Genomic DNA, 24,570 nt, shown 5'->3' with positions numbered 1-24,570 from the left:
GGATACGCTGTCCTCGATCGCAGCTTCAAAATCCTTGTTTATTTCCCGGCTGCGGCTTGTTTTGGCCCTGGTTTTGGCCTTGGTTAGGCGTATTGTTGCGCCTACGCCTATTGTCCCTGCCCCGTCTACGGTATGGTTCCTGCCAAGGGCGAGGATGGTACTGCCTCTGTGGAGGTTGGGGCTTGAACGGCTTCCTCTGCGTCACAGGGGTGTGCATCCCCAAGGACTTGAGGGTAGCCCGCGAGTCCTTGAGGCCATGGAGTCTGGCATCCGTTTGCTCCGAAAACAACCCTGAACCCTCAAACGGAAGGTCTTGGAGGGTGTTTTGCACCTCAGGGGGAAGACCAGAAGCCTGCAGCCATGCTGAGCGCCTCATTACCACGCCTGACGCAATAGTCCTAGCGGCCACATCAGCCGAGTCGAGTGAGGCCTGTAATGAGGTTTTGGCCACCGCCTTTCCCTCGTCTACTATGGCAGCAAACTCGGGTTGCGATCCCTGAGGCAAGGCATCCTTAAATTTAGACACTGATGCCCAGGAGTTAAAATTGTGCCTATTGAGGATCGCTTGCTGGTTCGCGATCCGCAACTGGAGGCCTCCGGACGAGTAGACCTTTCTGCCAAACAAGTCCAATCGTTTCGCCTCCTTGGCCTTGGGGGCAGGGGCCTGCTGGCCATGCCGCTCCCTTTCGTTGACCGCCGAAACGACCAGCGAACATGGGGTCGGATGGGAGAACAGGGACCCTCCGGGCTGAGAATGTCCACCATCGGGTCCTCTTGCTCAACCGTCTCCTCTGCCTGCAACCCCAAATTGAGGGCTACCCAGCGGAGCAGGTCCTGGTGTGCCCGATGGTCAATCGGGGGAGGGCCGGACACTGTTGTGCCAGCCACGGCTTCATCCGGTGAGGAGGAGGAGGTCATGGCCTTCTGTGTGTCCTCGTCCTCCTGCAACTCCTCCTCGGTGGGATGGCCCTCTGGGGTGCGTCCCCTGCCCTGGGTCTGGGACGGTGCCGGGCTCGGTGCCGAGTCCGTCCTCTCCCTGTCTGGCGGCCTGGAGACCGTGGCCTCCGCACGGGGGGTAGGGCGGCACCGTGGGGAGTGGGACCGGTGTCCTGAGGGGCCCGATCTCGAGGTTCTGGACGGAGGGCCTTGCTGATGATAGGCCCAAGGGGTCCAGAATGGCCATTGTCCAGGATGGCTCCAATGCGGTTGCCAAGAGGCCTCGTGCTCCCTAACGGCGTGCACTCTGCGGCCATATCTGCTGGAGAGGCCCGAGCCCTCTTCCGACGCTAGGGACGGCGATCTAGAGGGTCACGGCAGTGCCGTGGAGCGGTGCCGTTCCGGAGTCGGGGAGCGGTGCCTTCGAGAACGGGACCGTGAGAGGCGCCGTGCAGACCTGGGCCTGGACCGGTACCGTTGATCCCAGGACCGGGAACGGCTGCGGGAGGGCGGTCTCGGGAGCCTTGCGATCGAAGCGTCCCGGTGCCTGCTCGAGCCGGGCTGCTGGGACGGTGCCTCGCTCGCGTCGGGGCCTGACTGCTTTGCGGCCCGCTGCGCGGCGGGAAGCCGGGAGTCCACCGAGGCGGAGCTCGACCGGGACCGGCGCCGTGTCCGGTGCCGAGATGGCGACCGCGATGGGCGCATCATCGCCGGCTTGCCCTTGGATGGCAGTCGCGGCGGAATGTCTTTAGCGCGGAGGGTGCTTTCAGTGGACAATTCAATGAGGTCCTTTGCTGCCTCAAATGTGTCCGGGGTGGAGGGCTGTTCCAACAGTTCCTCCAGCCCTTCCTCCTCACTCGACGCGCTTATCCCGGGGCTTGACGGGCCTTTCGGCGCCGGAGCCACTGGCACCGGGATCTAAATCGGGGCCGTAACGGCCTTGGCAGCACTCGCGGTCTTCGCCGGTGCTGACTTCTTGTGCGGGGAACGTCCCCGGGCCTTGGGCTGGCCCTTCGGCCTGGCCGGCGAAGAAGAACGGTGCCGGGTGTGTTCTCGCCGAGGCGGCACCGTAGACTTAGGCTGCCCTGCCGGCGTCAGGTCGCGAACCGATGCCGGGGCACTCCGCACCGAGGTCGACGGTGCCGCGGAAGAGGAGGGCTGTAACGCCGCCTCCATGAGGAGCTGTTTAAGGCGAAAGTCTCTCTCTTTCTTAGTCCTGGGCTTGAAAGCCTTACAAATCTTACAGCGCTCCTTTTGGTGAGCTTCCCCCAGGCAACGGAGACACGAGTCGTGCGGGTCGCTCAACGGCATAGGCCTGCGGCACGTGGCACAAGCCTTGAAGCCTTGGGCGTGCGGCATGCCCCGCCGCCCAGGGCCGGTGCCGGGGTTGCCAAACACCTATCACAAAGAGATTTAGGTCTTTGTGAGGAACTAATTAACTGCTACTTAACACTAAACTCTAAACACTTAACTATAACGAACTGATAACTATCACTAATCACTTATGCTAAGGGACACTCTCAGACGAGAGATAGAGTTGTTCCAACGTTGCCACAGGTGGTAAGAAGGAACTGAGGGAGGGTCGGGCCGGCAGGGATATATATACGCTAGGGCGAGGCGCCGCTCTGGCGGGAAGGGAGACCCTGTGGTCCCGACGGGAGCCGCTGAGGGAAAAAGTTTCCGACGTTCGTGCACGCGGCGCGCGTACACCTAATGTGTAATGGACGTGAAGAAGCACTCGAAGAAGAACAATTTATCTAGACCTTCCAAGAAAACAGCCTTACCCTTTATGCAAGGGTGAAATGCTGAGAAGGCAGATGCACTCTAATGGAGCTGTGGGATAGACCTGACTCCATAAGGTGCAAAAGGCAGTCCAGAACTGCTTGAATTTTAGTCTGAGTTGGGAACACATTGTGGGAGGCTGTTCAGATGGCAAAATGCTTACAACTGCTCAGGTAAGTAGCTTTTGTGGGAAGGTTTTCTGCTATTAAGGAGAACATTCTGGACCACCACTTAACATTCTGGACCTCTTTTGCATTTAACCATTGAACCGTGCTGTGAGGTGCAGCACTAGATGAGGTCTTTTGTTATCAGTAACAGCAAAAGTTTTTGAATGGGCAATTTGTGGAGGTCTGATTATCAAATCTGTCTCGATTGGACAGGTTGGAGCTATAAGGATCATTCTGCCATGATCTTGCTTGAGCTTGATAATGACCCTGGAAATCAAGGGTACCGGAGGTATGCATAGAGCAGGTCCATGTCCCATGGAAAATGCCTGATATTGATCTGGGACTGTGACCTGCCCTGGAACTGAATCAGGGACACTTCCTGTTCTGCCAAGTTGTGAACAGATACACCGATGGAAAGCCTCCTATGCAGAACATCCGAGCTAGAATGTTTGTATTGAGATACCATTTGTGGTTGAACCATATGCTCAGATGAGACACCTTGAGAGTGACTGAGCTCCGAATGAAGCAATTTCACAATTTGACAGCCTACTGACAGAGGATGTCTGACCTGGCACCCCCTGTTTGTTCACATAAAACATCACTGTCCTGTTGTTGCTGAGTATCTGGACAGTCTTGCTCTGAATGTGAGGCAAGAACCACTAACACACAGAGAATATTATGCACATCTCGAGTATGTTTATGTGTAAGCTGGCCTCGTAGGCAGTCCACAAACTGTGAGCCTGTAGGTCACCCAGATGTGCTTCCCACTCTGTGGCTGAGGCAGGTAAGGATACACGTGGATGTCTCTTTCATGGAGGCCACCACTACTGCTATGCACTTGGTAAAAACCCTCTGTGACAATGAAGGTTTGAATGGCAGGGCAGTGAATTGATAATGATAATCTCCTACCATGAACCTCAGAAATTTCCTGAGGCCAGGATGGATCGCCACATGGAAGCAGGCATCCTGTAAGTTAAGGACAGCATATCAGTCTCTGTATCTAAGTGGGCAATAATCATAGCCAGGGACACCATCCAGAATATTATCTTCTTGACGTATTTGGTCAGCTTCCAAAAGTCTAGGATGGGTCTGAGACCCCCTTTGGCCTTGGGTATTAGAATATAATGAGAATAATCCCCATTGCCTTGATGCAGAAAGGGAACCTCCTCTATGGCTCTCAAAGTCCACAGGGTCTGCACTTGTTGTCTTAGTACAGACTTGTGAGAGGGTTCCCTGAAGAGGGACCAGGTAGGGGCATGGGAGGAAGGGATAGAAAGGAAATGCAGGGTATATCCCAATTCCACCATGCTTAGCACCCATTTGTCTGAGGTGATGGACTATCAGGCATGTGAGAATGGGATAACCTATCCCAGAAAGGCAGGAAAGAGCAAGTGAGATCCAGGTCGAATAATATGCTATCCTCGACATATGTGTCAAATTGGCTGCTCTGAGGCCTGAGGATGTGTAGATGAAGAGACCAAGGAAGGAGAAGCCATCAGCTTTCTTCTCTGTGACCTTTGCTCCTCTTAGATTTGTCAACCTGATGGAAGGGGTAATACTGCTGTCTAGGCTGGCACCGAGGACGATAGTTTGTCTTCTTCATCACTGGAGTACAGAGGCTCAAGGGCTTCAGAACCACTCTTGCGTCCTTCAGAGTATGCAAAGCTTCATCTGTTTTAGACTAAAACAAGCATGTCCCTCAAAGGGGAGGTCTTCAATTGTCTGTTGCCCCTCCAGAAGAATCCCTGAGCACTGCAACCAGGAAGAATCATACATAGGATATATCTACATTGCAATTAAACACCCAACTCAGCTGACTCCGACTTGCGGAGCTTGGGCTATAGGGCTCTAAAATTGCGGTGTAGATGTTTGGGCTCAGGCTGGAGCCTGATTTATACATAGCTGAATAAACAGAGATGATGAATACATGTCTTGTCAAATTTTGCAATCATCTGGAGAATCATTTCGTAGATCACATCATTAAAAGGGAGGGGTAACTAAATAAATAATTTTGCAAGACTAAGGAGGGTCTGGTACCAAGATAGCTGGCCTCAGAAACCAGCCAGGGAACTGGTAAAATACTAAAGGGTAAGCTGGGAAGATGATGAAAGCAAGCAGACTGTTCAGAGGTCAGGATTCAACCTAGTGTGGCCGTGATTACAGCCTGGACTTGTTAATATCAGTCAAACACAACATTGCAATCAATGTAACTATTGAGCCACACGTTGATATTGATATCATGTAACATACAATGCAATGTGATGTACTGGTATTATTATTATTAATAACAATATCATCAAATATCATCATGTTTATTATGGCAGTGCCCAAGGACCAATCAAGAATAGGGCCCCATTGTGCTAGGCTCTGTACAGACACAAGTAGCAGACAGGCCCTTCCCCAAAAGGTTTACAATCTAAATAAATAAGGGCTTGTCTTCACTTACAGCGCTACTATGCCGACGGAAAAGCTTCTTCCGTCAGTGTAGTTAATTCACCTACCCATGAGGCAATAGCTATGAAGCTCTTCCGTCACCATAGCACTGTCTACACGGGGAATTAGGTTATATAACTATGTCACTCAGGAGGGTGGATTTTTCACACACTTGAGCGATGTAGTTATACTGATATAGATCTGTAGAATAGACCTGGCCTAAGACACACACAGGTTGGGGGAAGGGGTCTAACACACAAGCAGAGTGGACTATGTGATGGTGGCAAATGTCAATGTAGATGAGCGGCTACCTCACAGCACTCTCTGGGGGTCTCAGGGCAGCCCTGCATGCAGCCCTTCATCTCAGTTTCCTTTTTTGGACCACCCAATAAACTCCACACAGGATTTTTCCAGTCCATTTACAACAGCCATCTTTAGGTCAGATTTCTTAACTTAAAGTTCAAAACTAAACACAAAAGTCTTCCCTCCAGCCTTCAGCTGGACACAGCCCAAATTCCCCAAGTCTGGTCAGAGTCCTTACTGCCTGAGGGTATATCTACACTTAATCAGCTACAGAATCACTGCTGCAGTGCTGCAGCTGTGCCGCTATAGTGCTTCTGTGTAGACACTACCTGTGTCGATGGGAGGGGTTCTCCCATCACCACAGGTAATCCAACTCCCCAAGAGGCGGCAGCTGAGATAATGGAAGAATTCTTCTGTTGGCCTAGTGCTGTCTACACAATGGGGTTGGGATGGCTTAACTACGTTGCTCAGGGGTGTGGATTTTTCACATCCCTGAGAGACATAGTAGGGTCAACCTAACTTTTTAGTGTGGACCAGGCCTAAGTGTAGACATACCCAGGCCACATAGTGGGGGAGAGCAAGCACCACCTGAGTCCCAGTTTTCCCAGACTGTGTGGGGGCTCCCCTGAACCATTCTGGGTCGTGGGGGCTCTACAGAGGGGTAAGGTCCTGGCAGAACCTCATTTTGACATTTTCAAAATGAAAAACTCCATTTCTTTGGCTTGATACAACATTATATCCAGAAATTTAAGCTAATTATAGTAAAAAAAGATTAAAATAAAAAAGGGCAAAATCTAAAAGAAACATCTTGAAATTACTGACACTAAACATTTTGATTGACCCAAACTGAATTTATTTTTTTCAGATTGCTAGTTCACAAAAATTATTTGACATTTTGTCCCAATTTGGGATGGGAAAACTTTTCAAATTCTCAAACATTTTCCTGGGGTGGAAAAAGTGTTTCTCACTCAACTCTACATATTTGTATTTTGTTTCAGACACAATACAGTACTCACAGTGCAAGTGCCACAACCTGTTCTTTGGTAGTAGTTAATGGTAGGATTATTTTGGAAGCATCAATAATGTAATCCAGTAAAATGGAGTCAAATGGTGGCAGCCACAGTAACTTTTCAAGAATTACTTCCTGCTGGACTTTAGGCATTGTTTGCAACTCTTCTTCTTCTTTTGGTTTATCTTCTTCTTTTTTTCCTTTTCCTTTTCTTAAATAGAAAACAATGGATATTTATTTAGAATGAGATAATCTCTCTCAGCCAAATTCCAGCTGCATGGCTCTGTGTAGGGACACAGCCGGAAACCCAATTTTGGAGGGGAGGAGCCTGGAAAGTTTTCTCGTCTGATTCTGAATGCCTCCAAATCCACAAAGAGGCGATTTCACAGGACCTGTGAACACTAGTTGTGGAAGGTGTTCTGAGGAGGGGCTTAGGTACCAAGTGGCATTGTCTGCATGTCTGTGCTCACATAACCCCTGACCAGACAGCTACAATGACACCAGCATACCTCTCCCTATAAGGACTGTTTGTACTACTGGATCTGCAGTGGTAAGCACTACCAATCTGAATATAGGCACATAATAATAAGAGGTTTCTATAACCAAGGCTGGCCTTAGGTAGGGGCGAACTGGGCGAAAGCCCAGGGCGCCGTTATAAACAGGGTGCCTCTGGAGCAGGGGTGCCCCACCTCCGGCTGGCATCTACAGCCCTGCGTCTTCTGCCCCCTGCCTTCGAGCTACCCCGGCCAACTGCTCCTGGGAGCTTCCTGTTTGCTGTCTGAGAGGGAGGAGTGCTGCCCCCGCCCATGTACCCCATTTCCGCAGAGCGGGATGTGTGTGTGAGGACAGGGCTCACCAACAGAGGGACAGAGCTGCTGGCGGCTGCTGCTGTGGCTGAAGGAGCTTTCCTTCAGGCTGGTGAGTGCCACGCTCTTAAAGGGGCAGCGCGCAGTTGCTCACACATTCCCCCAGCTCACACATGCTGTCTCTTTCACACTCACCCCCCAACACATACTTATATTACTTGTTGGTACTTCCTGTAATGCATATATGTTCTCTGTAATTTTATTATTTCAAAGTGCTGTTATTTTAGTTTTTTGACCGGTTTGTAGATTTCATAATTTTATTTCTGTCTTATGCTTACATTTAATTCTTTGAGTAGTGAGTTCTCAAATGCCTAACCTGTCCTGGCTGGAGTAATTATCATTATTACTTTTATTATCATATTGGGCTTTGTCACTCATTATTTAAAGAGGTACAATCAAATAACAGTATCCTTCTAGAATGTAACTTTAGCTTGGACTAACCTTAGCAGTGCCAGTTTAAAAAACATTAGCTAAACACGTAACTTTAGACACTGGGCAGATGAAGGTTGTTTATTTTCAGATTGTATTTTTAGTTATATCTGTAAAATAACTTAAAATTTGCATGAAAATAAATGCAGTTCCAACTATGATACCAATAGCAATGATGGAGTCAAATGTTAGTGAGTCACGTACATGCTTGTGATCGGCAAACATAAATGCCAAAACAATTAGAAAAATAAATTCCCTTTCTTAGTGAAAGAGGGAAAAAAACCTTAATCACATATGTTAAAATTATGTTTTTAGTGAAAAACAATTGACTAAAATGGAGTAGATAATGGCAGTAACACAGATTTTATTTATTTGTATGTATCTCTAATAAAGATAGTGTAGAAAGTATCAAACGTCTGTTTCTGATATCTGTGTTAAAGCTCTAGAATTGATACCTCAAGTCTTGGGATTGGGAATATCTTGCTGTATTATCTCCTGATTGTTCTAAATTTACATATAAACTTTAAATGTGGCTTTAATTGGAGTTTGTATTTTTTTCTTTCTTTATATAACAATTAGATACGATGCTCCTGTTAGCTAATTCCTAAATTATTATCTGCAAAAACCTTAGAGTTTTCAGGTGCCTAAGTACTCCCTGGAATCATGGTTAAACTTTCCTTTCCCTACCTCCCAGGTCAAATCTGAAATGGCGCCCTGGGTGAGCCAGGAGGGCCATGGGCTCTGGCAAGATGCAGCCCCCATGTGACAGCGCGAAGCCTGTCTTGAGCCACAGGCTGAGCATCAGGCACCACAAGCCACAACAGCAGCGCAGAAAGGTGGCAATACACCATATACCATGCCACCCTTATTTCTGTGCTGATGCAGGTGGTGGCGTTGCCTTCAAAGCTGGGTGCCCGGCCAGCACCTGCCAGTATCAGGCTGCCCTGCCAGTGCTGTGCCAGGGCTGAGTTCTAGCATCTGGCATCTCTTTCAATACAAATTAAACACTGGGGGAGGCAGCGGGGCCCAAAGGTGATGGGGAGGGGGGAAGCCCAGGGAGACCATGGGGGCCAGGAGTGATGAGGGGGTGAGGAGGGCACCAAAATACAAGTTCGCCCAGGCTGCCATTTTTCCTAAGGCTGGCCCTGTCTATAACACATGTGTAAACACATTTTTGAAGCATTTTTGTAACTAAACAGAATTTGGTTCCATACAATGTTGGTAGTTTATAAACAAAACAACTCCTATGAGTCCTGTACAGTTTTCACTTGAAAGAAGTCTGTGACTTCAAACAAACGAACAAACAAACAAACAGGAAATCAACAAAATAGTTGAACAGGTAATACAAAGCAAGCTGCTACAAACCTCAACTACTATATGATATGTCGTATTAAGATTTCATAAGAAGTCTATGTATTTATTGATTATTCACTGCACATCTGCATTCTTCACTGGAGCTTATGATTTGAGAAATGCATATGATCATGAATGGCAATCACAAGATTCTAGCAAAAAAAGTTTAGAGCAGATAAACTTGTGAAATTTATATACTTTTTTATGTGGCAACTATAAAAATCTATATATTACTGGATATGTCATCCAAACATATTTCCAAAAGTGTCACAAACACACATTTAACACCTTTACAGGCAGTATGAGCACTTTTAGACAAAACTGCACATCAGAAGCCTGCTAAATCATCAAGAGGACAATAAAATAACCTGACATGTCAACTGTACAAAATTCCAGATTACAAAATTCCAAACTTCATACATATAGTTTCAAAAGGCACTACTAGATATTGTTGAACACTTTCTTTACTTACAAAAATACAAAAGACCCCACATTTTGTAACCATCAAGCATTTCTTCAAAGAGTTCGAGACCTGAGAGACACATGTGAACTTCCATCTCAAAGGCTAGTTACTCATAATTCAACTTAATCAGAAGCAAAAAACTCTGAAATCCAGCTAAACATACTAATTTTCCCTATCTCTAATAACACCAGCAAGTGAGCAATTCTGGCTTACTTTTTAAATCCCCACTACCCCAGGGACTTTTGTAGAAAAAACAGAAACAATGAAAAAAACACCAGACAATATGGACTCAGGACAGACCCTAATTATTTTATACTTTTAGAATTATTAATAAAGTTGTGAAAACTATCAAATTTCTGTATTCTTGGGATAGAATGCACTGTACAGAATAATCAGCCAGGTACCAGTAGCCTTATTCAAGAACTCCTGTCTCCAGAAAGCTTTGAATACTTTTCTTTTGCCTTATTAAGAATTATGGTATTAACTGGTAGCCCTCCTCATAAATTTTAAGGCCAGAAGGGACCATTCTGATAATCTAGTCTGACCTTTTGTACAGCAAAGACCCATACATTTTCACTCAGTATTTTCTGCATCAAGCCTATAACTTCTGGGTGAGATAGAGCATATCTTTTAGAAACACAATCATTCAAGTGCTAGAAAATTCACCACCTCTCTAATTAAGCTGTCCCAATGGTTAATTACCCCCACTGTTAAAAATGTCTGCCTTATTTTTAGTCTGGATTTGTCTAGCTTCAGCTCCCAGCCCTTGGATCTTGTTATATCTTTGTCTGCTAGATTAAAGAGCTGTATACTAATAGATTTTTCTTCCTCATGAAGGTACAGTCACCTTTGAGCCCTACCTTGGGTTCTGCACCAAGCAGAGCTCAGCCAGACCTGAGAATCAGGTCCTCAGCTTTCAATAGTCAATACTTACTATCTGTCAATAGTTTGCATTTTAACTCTAAAATAAAATAAAAATACTTCATCCAAATTATAATACCTTGAGCCTTTCTCTCTAGTGCTGCTTTTGCTGAGCGAAGAGGGAGATCGTCCAGAAGAGTCTTGTTTTTCCTCCACAGGAGATACCACTGCACTATTGAAATTACAAAGTAGTTTCCCAAATCCTCTTTACTTTGTTACAGTAAATTTCAATTTACACACACACACAAAGCAGCACATAGGCAACATTAAGAATCACTGCCTTTAGCAATAAAATTCCTACATAGTGTGTAGGGGTGCCATGATTTGTGGATGATCCCCAAGAAAAAAATGGAAATATTCCTCCACAACCTCTACCCCTTTCCAATGTCTTCTCATTCCATGTATCCCTTACCAACATCTATTTCTCTCTGTTCCCACAATCCATGCAGAGCTGCAGGAAGTCACCTGTACAAAGGTGCCTCAGCTATTCTGAACCCCTGCACGTACATAGACAAGGCACCTCCCACATATCCATGAGGTATCTCAACCTTAGCAGGCAAGCAGGATGCAGGTGCATCTTCCTGGTCTCTGGGAAGTAGGGAGCTTCATCTGACAAATTGAAGCTCCTAATCCCTGAGTTGGGACTATGGTTCCTCTCTCTCCTTCCTCACAGGAAAGAGGAACCAGAAGGGATAGTTCTGTTCCTGGTCGGCATTGTAGAAACCTCTACCTTTCACCAGGGAGGGAAGGCAGCAAAGTTATTTTTCTCTCCCCCTCCATTCAAAGTCAGAGTGGGGAGAGGGTCAGTAGGGAGTTGCTTCTCCTGGCTGACACAGAATCTGTGCTACACTTTTCATTTATCAGAGCTGTCTGTTCAAAGCAATATAGGTAATAGCAATGGAGCACAGAGGACAGAGTCCCTCCCCACACCAGCCTTGCAACTCCACAGGGAATTGACTGGGCCCCAACCCCAGCAGGGATGGGATTTATGTAAAAGATAAAGAAAAGGAGCTAGATAATTCCCTTCTCTGCCACAGATTTCTTGTGTGTCCTTTGGCAAGTCACTTAGACTCCTAAGACACTTGAGTGCTTTTTAAAAATTGTGTCCCAAGTCCCATTTTCAAAAGTAATTTACAAACAACTGAAGGTCAGTGGGTCTTGGATCCCAAGTACCTACGTCATTTTAAAAAAAAATTCCCTTAATCTCTCTGTACCTCAATCCCTTATCTGGCATAATAGCAATTCCCTACCTACCAGGGTGTTGTGAGGATAAATACATTAAAGATTATAAGGTGTTCGGATACAATGGTATTGGGGGATAGATAGATAGATAGATAGATAGATAGATAGATAGATATGCAGTGTTGTAGCCAGGTTGGTCCCAGGATATTAGCAAGACAAGGTGAGTGAAGTAATATCTTTTATTGGACCAACTTCTGTTGGAGAGAGACAAGCTTTCAAGATTACACCAAGCTCTTTTTCACGTATATGCAAGACTTGAAGAAGAGCTCTGATTAATTTGAAAGTGCCTCTCTCTTTCTCAAACAGAAGCTGGCTCAATAAAAGGCATTATCTCACTCATCTTGTCTCTCAGCTAGACAGACAGATAGATAGATATTTCTGTAATTATGAAGTGAAATAGAAATTGGAGACAAAAACTTAAAATTACATTTAATCATTTTTATTTTCCTAGGAAACTGTCCATCACCCATTTCAACTGAAATTCTATTTTTCAATAGACAAAGTGTCTTAAAACATTCCTATATATTTAGAGATTTTTTTCCATTCCATTAAAAATAGTTTTGTTTAAAAATCAGTCAGTATGTAAACCTTGTCTGAATTTAGATGCTTGTATGACTGATATTGCAACCACATGCTATATCTTTGGGGAAGCAGATTGTATTAGGTTTATTAATAGTTTATGTATCAGTGTGGGCCAACGATTGTATGCAACTCTGTGGGGTGGGGAGGGTTGCATCCAAGAACAAAGAACAGTGTGTGTGGGGGGGCGAGGTAATTCAGGTGACTCACTCAGGTTGTAAACACCTCCAGAGAGGTACCATCCCCTGGGGAGGCTTGCATCTACTGGTTCAAACTTCCAGAGATCAACAGACAAAGGGCTTTTGATATAAAAAAGCTGGGTTTAAACTGACTCAGGGGCTTCTTTCTGAACCCGCAAACTGACAGGAGGCCCCAACCCTTGCAGAACGATTGGAAAGACTTTGGCCTACTAGGGCCCCATAAGACTAATGGGTGATTCCTTGCACATTTGAGGGTTTTAATCTGTTTATTGTTTTCATTACATTTTCTCTGTAAGGCTTTTACCTTAAGAATAAATGTGCTTTCCTAGAAAGAGTTTTGTGGTAACTTGTAACTGCTAGAAATACACTGTTCATAGCCCTCAGAGAGAAATCAAAGCACAAGTGCTGCTGGCCATTAGGCAGACTGGCTTGCTGGGGATATCACAGTGTAAGGCAGGGAGCAGTGCAACCTTAAAACACCCTGTCAGAGGCAAGTGGGATAGGTGATGGCTGGAAACCTGAGACCTGACTGAGCACTGCCACGGTTGGAGGGATACAGGTGCAGTTACCCTGAAACTGTGACTGTTTGCACAATCACAGTGCAATGATTGTTAATTAAACCAAAGGTCATACCTTGCTCTTTCTTTACTACTTTTTCTAATAGAAGAAGAAGATGTGGTTCGCCCATAATATGGATCTTGTGATTTGTCCTCTGCACTGAGGGAACTGAAATGATACAAGGTATTTTTATACTGTTAGAATAGGCCAATAGAGTTGTTCCACCTTCAAAGCACAGCAAGTATATTTTATGAGAAATAAAATATTACAGGTTGAACCTCTCTAGTCCAGCAACATCTGTGGTCTGGCATGATTTTATGTTTTTTATACTTTATCTACTTATTTTCTTGTGCCAATACAGTAAAATTGTGTAACAACACTAACACTTCATTGTGAAGAGAGCTGGGAAGCCTTGGCTAGGCGGCGTTGCAAGCGTTGTTCCGTTTATTCGCCTCGGCGAGATAAAAATAAAAAGAGACCCGTTCGCTACAATATTGACCTCCTGTTGTTCGGCAAATTCTGTGGTTCGGCACTGTCAGGTACAGAGGGTGCCGGACTTGAGAGGTTCAACCTGTAATTAGTGATCTTGATTAATTACTAAATAGTGAAAAATCCTGTGACCCATATAAAGAAAACTGGACAGTATATTGCCTTCAGGGTGCTACCAGGGTACGGGGTTGTGACAAGAAGGGAAAAGAAAGAATATTTGATAGAAGTAGGGACCTGCAAAGAGCACTGAGGTTTAGGTTGTAATAGGTGATCTCAGAGATCTTTATGATATCATGTACAAGTTAAAAAAGGAAACATGATAACAGAGATCAACTTGATGACAACAGAGAGGAGGGTTTGGGATTTACAAAATATTGACAGAGCCTTCTCTAATCTGGGAGACTGTTTAGATTAAACGATTTCCAGAGTACCAATTTCCTGAGTTCAAATGTAACAGGGTTTGTTAGGTGGTCTTTAATTTAAGTAGGAAAGAGGTGGACATCAGTTTTTGACATTACTGCCCCACAAATGTAGAAGGCCACCAGAGAGTATGATGGTTGGCTGTTTCTTGCTTTTGGGGATATACTGCTTTAAACCTCAAGAATTTGGTTGGGGAAGAAGTTCAGGAAATTCATGGGCCTCACTGCAATTCTGAGACAGGTACTAAGCTTTGAGAGACTGGTAATCAATGCAGATGGCATACTCTCCTAAATCCTTGGGAGCCCCTCCATCGGGATTTGGAGCTAAATTGAAATTTTTTCATGGCTCACTTTTCTAAATGTAACCAACTCAACTGAACAGTTCTGTGCTGTTTAAAGAAAACTATATCAAAATTTGGAGTTTATAAAATGCAAAACCTTTGGCTCCTGAAAAAGGAAGCACAATGTTAAGGTTAACCTAGAAAGATCTCACTCACAATAGAAGGTCAAAGTTGCAGTACTGTTGGGCTATGAGAATGCAGAGGGGAAACAGGAAAGTTACACCTCTACCTCAATATAACGCAACCCGATATAACACGAATTCGGCTATAAGGCGGTAAAGCAGTGCTCCAGGGGGGGGCGGGGCTGTGCACTCCGGTGGATCAAAGCAAGTTAGATATAATGCGGTTTCACCTATAACGCGGTATGATTTTTTGGCTCCCAAGGACAGCGTTATATCGAGGTAGAGGTGTATTTTAATGAAATGTAATCTTTCCAAAGCAAATCTGACTCACACTTCTGGTAGTTTAGCATTAACTAAAATTATAGCACGATGATCATTAAGCTCTTGTATACTCAGTTCCTCCAAAGACAAAAGTTTCACTCCAGGCTTTACCTACAGGAAAATTAGAATAAAAGAAAAGAAATTTTATTCTATTAAAGGTGAATGAAAAAGCTTATTTTGAAAAAATAAGGTTAAAAAGAATCATTTAAGATTCCGAATCTTTAACAGAATGTAGCTGAGAACTTAAAATTATAAACACATTTAAAAATAAAATACATAAAAATCAGTTGCTTCTTCACTTACCTGCCATTGAAAAGCTGCTTTACAAATAATTTCATTTGTAATTGTTGTTATACTAGTATATAATCCAAAACTAGTTCAGAATAAAGACAGGTTCATACAATCCAGGGTTGGATTTTTAAAAGCATTCAAGTGATTTAGGAGCACAAACCTCATTGACTTACAATAGGACTTGTGCTCATAACATACTTGGGTATTTTTGAGGATCCCACCCACAGTTAAGACAGCAACAGATGACAAAGTATGGAGTGGTCCTTCTAGAAAGGCCATTTTATGGGAAAGAGGGCTGTAACAAAGCACATTTTGGTCTCTGTTATATTCACATCCTGTTAATTCCTTTTATGAAAAAACAACATAGTTATTTAGATGGCAGATTAATATATTATACTAATAGCTGATATTATACTGGATATGGCAGTTGGGTCAAGTAATACACTATCTGTGCAGTTTCCCACATAACCAATGAATTGTTCCATGCAAATTAAGTGTAGAATAAGGGTGGTGACTGGTTGAGTTACCTCTGGTATCTCAATGGTCGAGGACTCTTGGCATGGCATAGATACATGCCTTACTATGGCTGAATATCTCACAGGTATAATTAGTAAAGTAAAAATGGCTGTGAACTTCAAAACTGTACAGTAGCAGACTGTGAATCACAGGCAGGGCCAAAGAGAGAGCGAGGGAAGCCGGTACAAATTACCGGGGCCCAGCGGTCCGGAAGGGGGCCCGGGGCCCAGCTTCCCCCCCTCTCGTCGGCCCTGTTTAGCCGGTCCGCCTTTGCTGGGGGACCCGAAAATTTTTTTCACCGGGGCCCGAACCTGCTCTTGGCGGCCCTGATCACAGGGATGACTGAACCTGGTGATATTCTGAACAAAAAGAGCTCTGAACCATGCTTGTTGTTTCCATTGCTTCACACTGACTCAGCAGACACTAGGCTTCAGAGTGACACTCAGAGGACAATCTTATTATACGGATTGTAGTGAAAAAGAGCAGGAGAGGAGCCAAGTATCTCAGGAGGGATCTGAGAAAGGAGACAGTGGTTGCAAAGCACTTATGGTCAGCGGGAAGATTCCAGATATGGGGACAGCATGAGAAAAGATGTGGGTTTATTTGCCAAAGAAGGTGATCAAAAGAGTGACAAAATGCACCAAGCTGGCACATCACAGTACAGGAGAAGGGAGCAAGGTGATTCAAGGGACCAGATCCTGGTCCCTGCTATGACTCCTTTGTATTCTGGAGGCATGACAGGGCCATAAACCCAATACTTTGTCCAAAGGAGTGAAAAGTCAGGCCCTGCATAGACTTTTAAATAATACTTAAAGTAATTTACCTGACCATAATCATAGAACCCATCAGTAATTATGTTACTGGATGATAAGTACCCCATTTGGCTGTATTTTTGGGAAAGGTTGTTATCAAGTAGCTTGTCCAGAGCTCCTTCACTGAAGTTATTTTTGCGCCCTGTTGACAAGTTAATTTCTTCCAGGATGTCTAAAGCACTGTTCAACAAAACAGAAACAATTGTTCAATTAATGTGACTAATCCATCATTAAGTACTAATTAATTCATTACTACACAGTACAGAGATGGTACTCTGCACTGCTATTCTGGAGACGCATTTATTTTCAATCCTAGCCTCCTGCCCTTCAGGCCAGCAGGAGGCTGTGAATGGGGTGCAGCATTCTGTCTCTGTAGGAAAAACATCCTTCATATTACTCACAAGCAAAAGCCATTCCTCTAGCCAGTTAAGTAGGAGCATTAAGACGAAGGGGAGTTCTAGTTAGTTCTCAGTCAGAAGGATGTTGACTGTGTCAGAGATCTTGAAGATAAGGGGAGTGTAAAAGTAGAGAAAACAGAAGGATAATCTGAACTCATATAAGAACCTGGTGAGTTAATTATGTATTATGTATATTTTATAGTACAAAATAACCAAATATACAATTCCACAGAAGAGTTACGGTTCTTCCATAAGCCTTGCAGGCTAACACAGCTAACTCAGATGCTGATGTATGGAGATTGTAGAGTCCTTGTAGAGGAAGAAAAGAGTAATTATCTTGCACGGCACTCATTTTTGTGATGTTTCAGCACAACTACATTTACTTAGGACCTGGAAGCAAAATTCAGCCTTTGTGTAATGTGTGCAAATCCATTCTTTACGGATGATTTGTGACCACTGAAATGAGATGAAAAATGGTCAGAGTGCTGATCGGGAAAGTCTCGTGCTGAATCTAACCAATTGTGCAATAAAGAATTTTTAAGATTTTGTGCTGTGTGAAAAAAGAGTTTCTCTGTTTCTACCACAGAGTCTGCTATGTTTTGATCAGCAGATTTCACCTGAGTGGCATACTACCTGACCAATCCAGGCTGTTTTTGCACAGCGTCTGGTACAAGTGACAACCACAGAAGAAATTTCAAGTGCCTTTGCAGAGAAAATCAAACAGATTCAGACTGAACTGCCTGCTTTTGTGGGTGCAGGATGATATCTAGTAGGTACAAACTTCTCAGATTAAATTTAGGCCAGTGATGCTCACTAAGGTACTAGAAGTACTGGGAATTCTTCAAGCCACAACCTGTGCTTCAGACCTATGTCCTTCCTGCCTGATGAACACCAGGGAAGAACTGGATGCACTGTTGATGGAGATGATCAACGCCTCCCTTAGGAAAGGCAGGTTGCTGGCTTTTATATGGAAAGCCGTTGTCCGACCATTACTCGTTAATGGCACTTGAGCTGACAAGCTGTCCAACTACTGTCCAGTAATCTTCCATTTTTCGTTAAGATTATCATGAAGGTGATGAAAAGACAGCTTTCTGAGTAATTAGACATGTCATATTGCCCTGGCCTTTAACAATCTGTGCACAGGCTTTCAATATTATTGACCATGAGCTGTTGTTCACTCACCTGTGAACCCTAGCAGGAGTAAACAGAGCTGCTCTTCAGTAGCTTCATTCCCACCTATCAGGGAGGTTCAAGGTGTTAACTGTGGGAAATTGTTTTTCTGCCCCAATGATTTTCTGACGGGGAATTCTTGCCTCACTTTCCTCTTCAATGTGGATATATTAGGAGGTTTAAGGAGGTGTGGGCTACAGTATTGTATACTGATGACTCAGTTTAATGTGCCTGATCCAAAGCCTATTTGGTCAATGGAAGTATTTTCATTGACTTCAGTGGGCTTTGGATAAGGCCTCATATGGCTATTTCATCTGACTCAGTCAGTGCTATCAACTTCCTTACCAAGCATTTGGCTGAGAATGGGATGAGGATGAGGGCTAACTGGCTGATGCTCAATCCAAGTAAGACAGAAGCAATGCTGCTGGTAATACGGGACAAGTAGTGGGAAAATATAACAAAGACAATATCTTCATTCATTGCCAGAATTTGAAGTCTGGGATTACTGCAGCATCCCCAGCTGCTATTAGAAGAATGTATACCTGAAGTGATCAGAACAGTTTTTTTCATGTATGTCCAGTCAGGAGATTGCAACCATTTGGATGCAACCTTATTGCTGTCATCTGTACCATTGTCATCTTGAGATTAAATTTACCCTGGTGCGTTCTACGTGGGGTTACACCTTAAATCAACTTGGAAACTGCAGCTCACGCTGAATTCTGTATCTCATTGGTTAGGTGGAGTTTCCCATCAGGAGCACATTACAGTAGTGTTCCATGTGAGCTGCAGTGGCTGCCTGTTGGTTTCTGGGTGAAGTTTTAGGATTTGGTTTTCATAATTTTGGTTTGTAGCTGGGGTGGGTATTTTTCCCTTCCTAGGTCTGGGGAGACTGTTGCATTTATTTTGTTGGTATTTGCTTGATTGTATTTTATGTATGACAAAGGCACTCAAAACCCTGGATAGGCACTTTTTTTGTACACATCTCAATATATAAAAATTCTGTTGACCTCAATGGGATTGCACTTCCTCACATCTGGGCTGAATTTGGCCCATAGTGCTAATCTCAATTGTATATGGCCTTTGCATGGTGGCCCCTAAGTTTTGTTGATATAAGTTCACCTTTAATGTTAAACAGAGTTTTATTAAGTTCCGTCATAGTAACAATACTGAGAATGCTTCCGTAACTTCAGGCAGGCAGGCCCCATTTCAAGCTATTTTCTTCTAGTATAGTTGACATGTAGAATCTATAACTTTCCTTCTGAAATAAATGTTATGTCGTGAAACTAATTTAGTTTAAAAAAATGCACAGTTAACTTTGGTATAAAATCAAAAATATACAAACAGCAGCTTTGTTAGCATCTTCATCCAAACCATGCCCCCTACACCCTGACACTACTTCTACTCACCCTAGCCTGCAAAGTTGAACTGCTGTTAGTTCATCACTTGCACAAACCATAACTGCCCAACAGGCATTTCTTCTGACTTCATCATTCTTAGAATGTAGCAATTTAACGAGTGGTTCAAGTCCACTTGCATTTCTTAACTAAAAACAGACACAAAAACATTCATCATGTAGAGTTACGTTCAACCCAATGAGGAAAGTTTGTGCAAGCCCCTCTGAAACACTCAAGTCCTGAAGAGAAGCTATGCGGGTGGATGGAAGGGACTTGCAGAATGTCCAAATACAAGCTTTCTGCATCTACTGCACACTCCAAATAGAAAAAGAAGCTTAAGCGTGGGCTGGAAAAATACACATACCCATTCTATCTCCGGTCTCTTTGTCATTATACTCTAAAAATTGTACAGAATGTACATCCCAAGGTTGCCATGGAGAGTTGTACAGCATTCTCAGAGTTCTGATGCCTCCTGGCAACTAATTTACATCACAATATATATTAATTTGTGTTGTCCTGTATGTATGCCATAGTCTCATTAACACCCTTTCTTCTGGGGTGCTCCAGTACATCTTCCAAATACTCATGGAAATATCAGTCATTCAAATTTTCAGGGGGAAATATGTTCTAAGTATGTAGATACAGATAAATGGATAAGCCCAGGCCCCATATTTCCTGACCTGACCAGCTGCCTTGACCCTTGAGAAGGTTTTCTATTTATGGGATGTGTATGTGCAAGAAGAGTCAAAACACAGCCATTGATAAATAAGTAGGCACAAAAACAACAAGGAGTCTGGTGGCACCTTAAAGACTAACTGATTTATTTGGGCATAAGCTTTCGTGAGTAAAAACCTCACTTCTTCGGATGCATCCGTGTTAGCCGTGTTAGTCTGTATCTTCGGATGCATCCGAAGAAGTGAGGTTTTTACTCACGAAAGCTTATGCCCAAATAAATCTGTTAGTCTTTAAGGTGCCACCAGACTCCTTGTTGTTTTTGTAGATACAGACTAACACGGCTACCCCCTGATAGTTGACACCAAGTAGGCACAGGTTCACTTAGTGGGTCTGATTGACCAAAGGATTCATTATCTTCTCCATGAATTATGTTTACAAGAGTCATGTCCAACTCTCCTAATAGAGGGTTAATCACTGTGCCACAAGGGCCTGGAAGGTGGATAGTAAAACAACAATAGGGGAAGCTTCTGAGCTTCAAAAAGGTCCTTTTGGGGGATAAATTAATTTTAAATGTTTCTGAAAGTTGGTGGTCAAGTTTCATAGGGGGGGAAAGCTCACTGAAATCATTGGAGCTTCACCGGAGATGAACTTTGTTGGCGTCACTAGGCATAGCTACCAGGTAACTCGGGGGAGTGGAAGGCCAGAAGTGCCAATGAAACCCCCCTGCTCTGGGTCAAAGTGAGCCACAGTAACTGCATCTTGTGAACTTTCACCAGCCTCCATGCTAACAGCCAAAATGCTGATGCAGAATATGTAATGGTCAGCTTTTTTAGCAGACAGCTGCAGTTACGCTCACACTAGCAGAAGCAGTAGTGATAACGAGGGAGAAAGGGGGAGTGAGAGGCCTACTACGTAGAGCTTGCAAGGCCGAAGATAAGCATGCGGACGAGAACTTTTCTAACATGCCACAATGTACTGCCTGCTGTAACCGCTGTCGGGAAGGGAGGGGTACGGGGAGGACAGAACAAAGGCTTGTACACAAACAGCTTGGAATATAAAATGGGAAACTTGCTTGTATTTGCTGCGCTTGATTTGAGACATGCTGGTCTCCTAGTGCCTATTCAGAGCTCTTGAATAAATTTGGTTTGCTTCTCCACCCTGGTGTGTCTATTGGTGCGACGCACACCGGGCAACGAACCCTGTTGCCCCCCCCTCAGGCCCTTTGGGCCGGCAACAACTTGGTCCATTCAGCTTTATGTATATCTTCAGCAATGAAATGAAGATTACAGAGGGTCCTCTATATTTCAGTTTTTCCAAGTGCTCATGCCAAACTGAACTAAGCTTATCTAAATGAGAATTTATCTATTAAGGAGACACAAATTGATGTACTTCATATAAAATAAAGGATTTTTTCAGACACACATATTAAATTGTGTTGGTCCCAGAGTCAGCAAAACACAAACATTAGTTTTATTTTAAAAAAGTAAATATAATAAATATCCACAGAGCAGATAAAAGGTAATGTAAGACTTACCTCAGTTCTTGCATCAGCGTCACAACCAAGTGCAGCCACAGTGAGTGCTGCTTTGCTTTGTACCAGGCTGTTGGTAGACTGTAGTGGTTCTACAATTGCATTCATAACACCATGGATGCTGAGACGTAATGGCTCCTGCATGGCCATATTTGTTAGTACTGCAGCTGCATTAGCAACAGTCCCATCTCTCTTAGCACTCAGGATATTTATTAATGGCTCGATTCCTTCAGCTTCAGCAACAGCACTAGTTAAATCGGGGTGGGGGAAATCTCTATTACTTTAACGCCAAATATATATATCTTTTTAAACTTAAGGTATTTACAAACCAAATCAATATTTTATCTCAAAAAGAACATGAATAAAATGTTAAAAAACAACAGTGATTGTTTGTACAACTCTGAATTACAGCACACCTCTACCCTGATATAACGCGACCTGATATAACACGAATTCAGATATAACGCGGTAAAGCAGTGCTCCGGGAGGGTGGGGCTGCGCACTCTGGCGGATCAAAGCAAGTTTGATATAACACCGTTTCACCTATAACGCAGTAAGATTTTTTGGCTCCCGAGCACAGAGTTATATCGGGGTAGAGGTGTATATAAATGCACCTAACCTGAAAAATACTCTGATACCAGTAATACATTTCATTCATTGGGTGGAGTTGAGGAAGGCACAGCGTGAACAGATGACAAAAAGCCAGACACTCCTGAGTTCTAATGACAGCGCAGACATGGATTCCTTCTGAGGCCTAGAGCAAAAGACTTATGGCCTGATTTTTAAAGATGCTGAACACCTGCAACTCCATTTCCAGTCAAGGAGATCTGCAGATGCTCAGCACCTCTGAAAAATCAAGTCCTTAACCCTCTAGCTCTGTAAAATGGGGATTATAGTACATAAAGCAATAACTGATATATTTTTTTCTGGTATAATTCCCTGGATGGCATTAAGCCAATACAGCAGCCCTCTTCCATCCCCTCTCAGTGCCCAATGTATGTTGGGGGCAGGTGGGGAACGTGGTCAAAACATGCTGAGCTCCAGAAATCTCCAGCAGGTGAAGGGACCCTTGGGAGGCCATTGTAGCGGAAACATAGTTTAAAATGTAGCAGCTCAAAACTACATTGTGGGCCAACTCAATCATCGTCTGCCCCAAGGATGGGGAAACTGAGAGGAAATGGAAGAGGGCTGCTGTGCTGGCTTTATGCCACCCAGGGAATCCCTGACATTGAGACATCTTAGGGTGTAGCACACAGAAAAAATTATAACCACTGAACCATGTGCAGATTGAGAGCACTGATTGTGCTTGCTCTTACACCAATTTTACACTAATGTAACCCTGTGGATGACAATGGCATTGCTCCTGATTGATACTAGCATAAATGAAAATCAGGCACTAAGAGGGTAAAGACAGCAGAAGAATCATCCAGACTTGAAAAGTTTCTTGTTAATCATAATTCTGGAATGGAAAGAAGGTTGGAAATACTAGAAAACCAGGTGAACACTTAGAATATTAACTTATAGGATTCCTAAATCCTAAACAGGGGAGGGATAGCTCAGTGGTTTGAGCATTGGCCTGCTAAACCCAGGGTTGTGAGTTCAATCCTTGAGGGGGCCACTTAGGGATCTGAGGCAAAATCAGTACTTGGTCCTGCTAGTGAAGGCACAGGGCTGGACTCAATGACCTTTCAAGGTCCCTTCCAGCTCTAGAAGATAGGATATCTCCATTAATTTAATTTATTTAATTTAAATAACTTTGATCCTGAAGCCCAAGTTGTAAAAGAACTCCTATCTAATCTTCTAGGAAACCATCTCTAACAAAAGGAGCTATGCGCAAACCATGAAATAAGGACAATATAGGCAATGCCATCATTATCATCTCCCTGTCTAACATCCAGGAGAAAAAAAATCCTGAAAGCAGCAGCTGACATTACCTATAAAGGTACTAAAATCCTGATTTTTCCTGATCCGAGCCCTCAAGAGAGAAGTTGGATTGGATGGGACAGAAATGCTGTGATTCCCAGCAAAGCTCTGAGTTGCTCATGTTGAAAGTGTGTACATTTTCTGGGCTACAAACTAACCATAGAGCCCTTTTGGGAAAAATGTGTTTACTTCCCTAAGGGTATGTCTATACTACACGCCGGATCGGCGGGCAGCGATTGATCCAGCAGGGGTCGATTTATCGCATCGAGTCTAGACACGATACATCGACCCCTGAGCGCTCTCCCATCGACTCCTGTACTCCACTGCCGTGAGAGGTGCAGGCAGAGTTGACGGGGGAGCGGCAGCAGTCAACTCACTGCAGTGAAGACACTGCAGTGAGTAGATCTAAGTACGTTGACTTCAGCTACGTTATTCACGTAGCTGAAGTTGCGTAACTTAGATCGATCCCACCCCTCTAGTGTAGACCAGGCTTAAGTGTCCTAGACAAAAGAAAAGGATTGATAGGACTATATCTTACTTCCTTCAAACATGTTGGGATGGTTATTCTTTCTGTAGCTTCAGGTTTATTCCCCTTGTTCTCTGGGATCCCCACCCTCTGCTAAACTGGGGATGGATTTCTAATTTCTCCTGTCCTAATGTGCATTCTTCTTTTTTCTTATTGTTAATATCAGTGTTACTGGTTCTTGCAGTATTACAGAGTAGCAGAAATCACTGTAAGAACTGAATTCTTTTTCTTATAAGTTTGTATATGCTAGTTGATCAACTGACTTGAGGCATATGCCCAATTTACTATTTTTTCTTAGTAATTTTACATTGGGATGATCTGTTTGTTAAACAAAAGTTGGCAATGCTGTTAACACAGGAAATATGCAGATGGCAATATGAATTTTCCTTGTGCTTTCTTAT

The 24,570-nt window shown here is 43.9% G+C and overlaps 1 protein-coding gene across 5 annotated transcripts in view; it reads right to left on the bottom strand.

The window, feature by feature from the left end:
- Positions 1-24,570, bottom strand: part of ARMC3 (armadillo repeat containing 3) — a 112,548-nt gene that overhangs the window by 10,464 nt on the left and 77,514 nt on the right. For 3 of the 5 annotated variants that reach the window (XM_026649489.1, XM_026649488.1, XM_026649490.1), the window contains 7 exons: positions 21,724-21,967; positions 19,527-19,663; positions 16,564-16,732; positions 14,944-15,044; positions 13,317-13,409; positions 10,742-10,834; positions 6,638-6,841 (listed from right to left, as the gene is read on the bottom strand). In XM_026649489.1, the coding sequence (XP_026505274.1) occupies positions 6,638-6,841; positions 10,742-10,834; positions 13,317-13,409; positions 14,944-15,044; positions 16,564-16,732; positions 19,527-19,663; positions 21,724-21,967 (1,041 nt within the window). The remainder of the gene's footprint in view (positions 1-6,637; positions 6,842-10,741; positions 10,835-13,316; positions 13,410-14,943; positions 15,045-16,563; positions 16,733-19,526; positions 19,664-21,723; positions 21,968-24,570) is intronic. The other 2 variants (XM_026649491.1, XM_026649492.1) reach the window with 2 other exon arrangements.

This window comes from Terrapene carolina, unplaced genomic scaffold (assembly GCF_002925995.2).
Source record: "Terrapene carolina triunguis isolate 2854851 unplaced genomic scaffold, T_m_triunguis-2.0 Scaffold84, whole genome shotgun sequence".
In the NCBI taxonomy this organism is placed as follows: domain Eukaryota; kingdom Metazoa; phylum Chordata; order Testudines; family Emydidae; genus Terrapene; species Terrapene triunguis.
The sequence above is the reverse complement of the archived record's forward strand: the minus strand, read 5'-3'. Positions and strand labels throughout refer to the sequence as shown.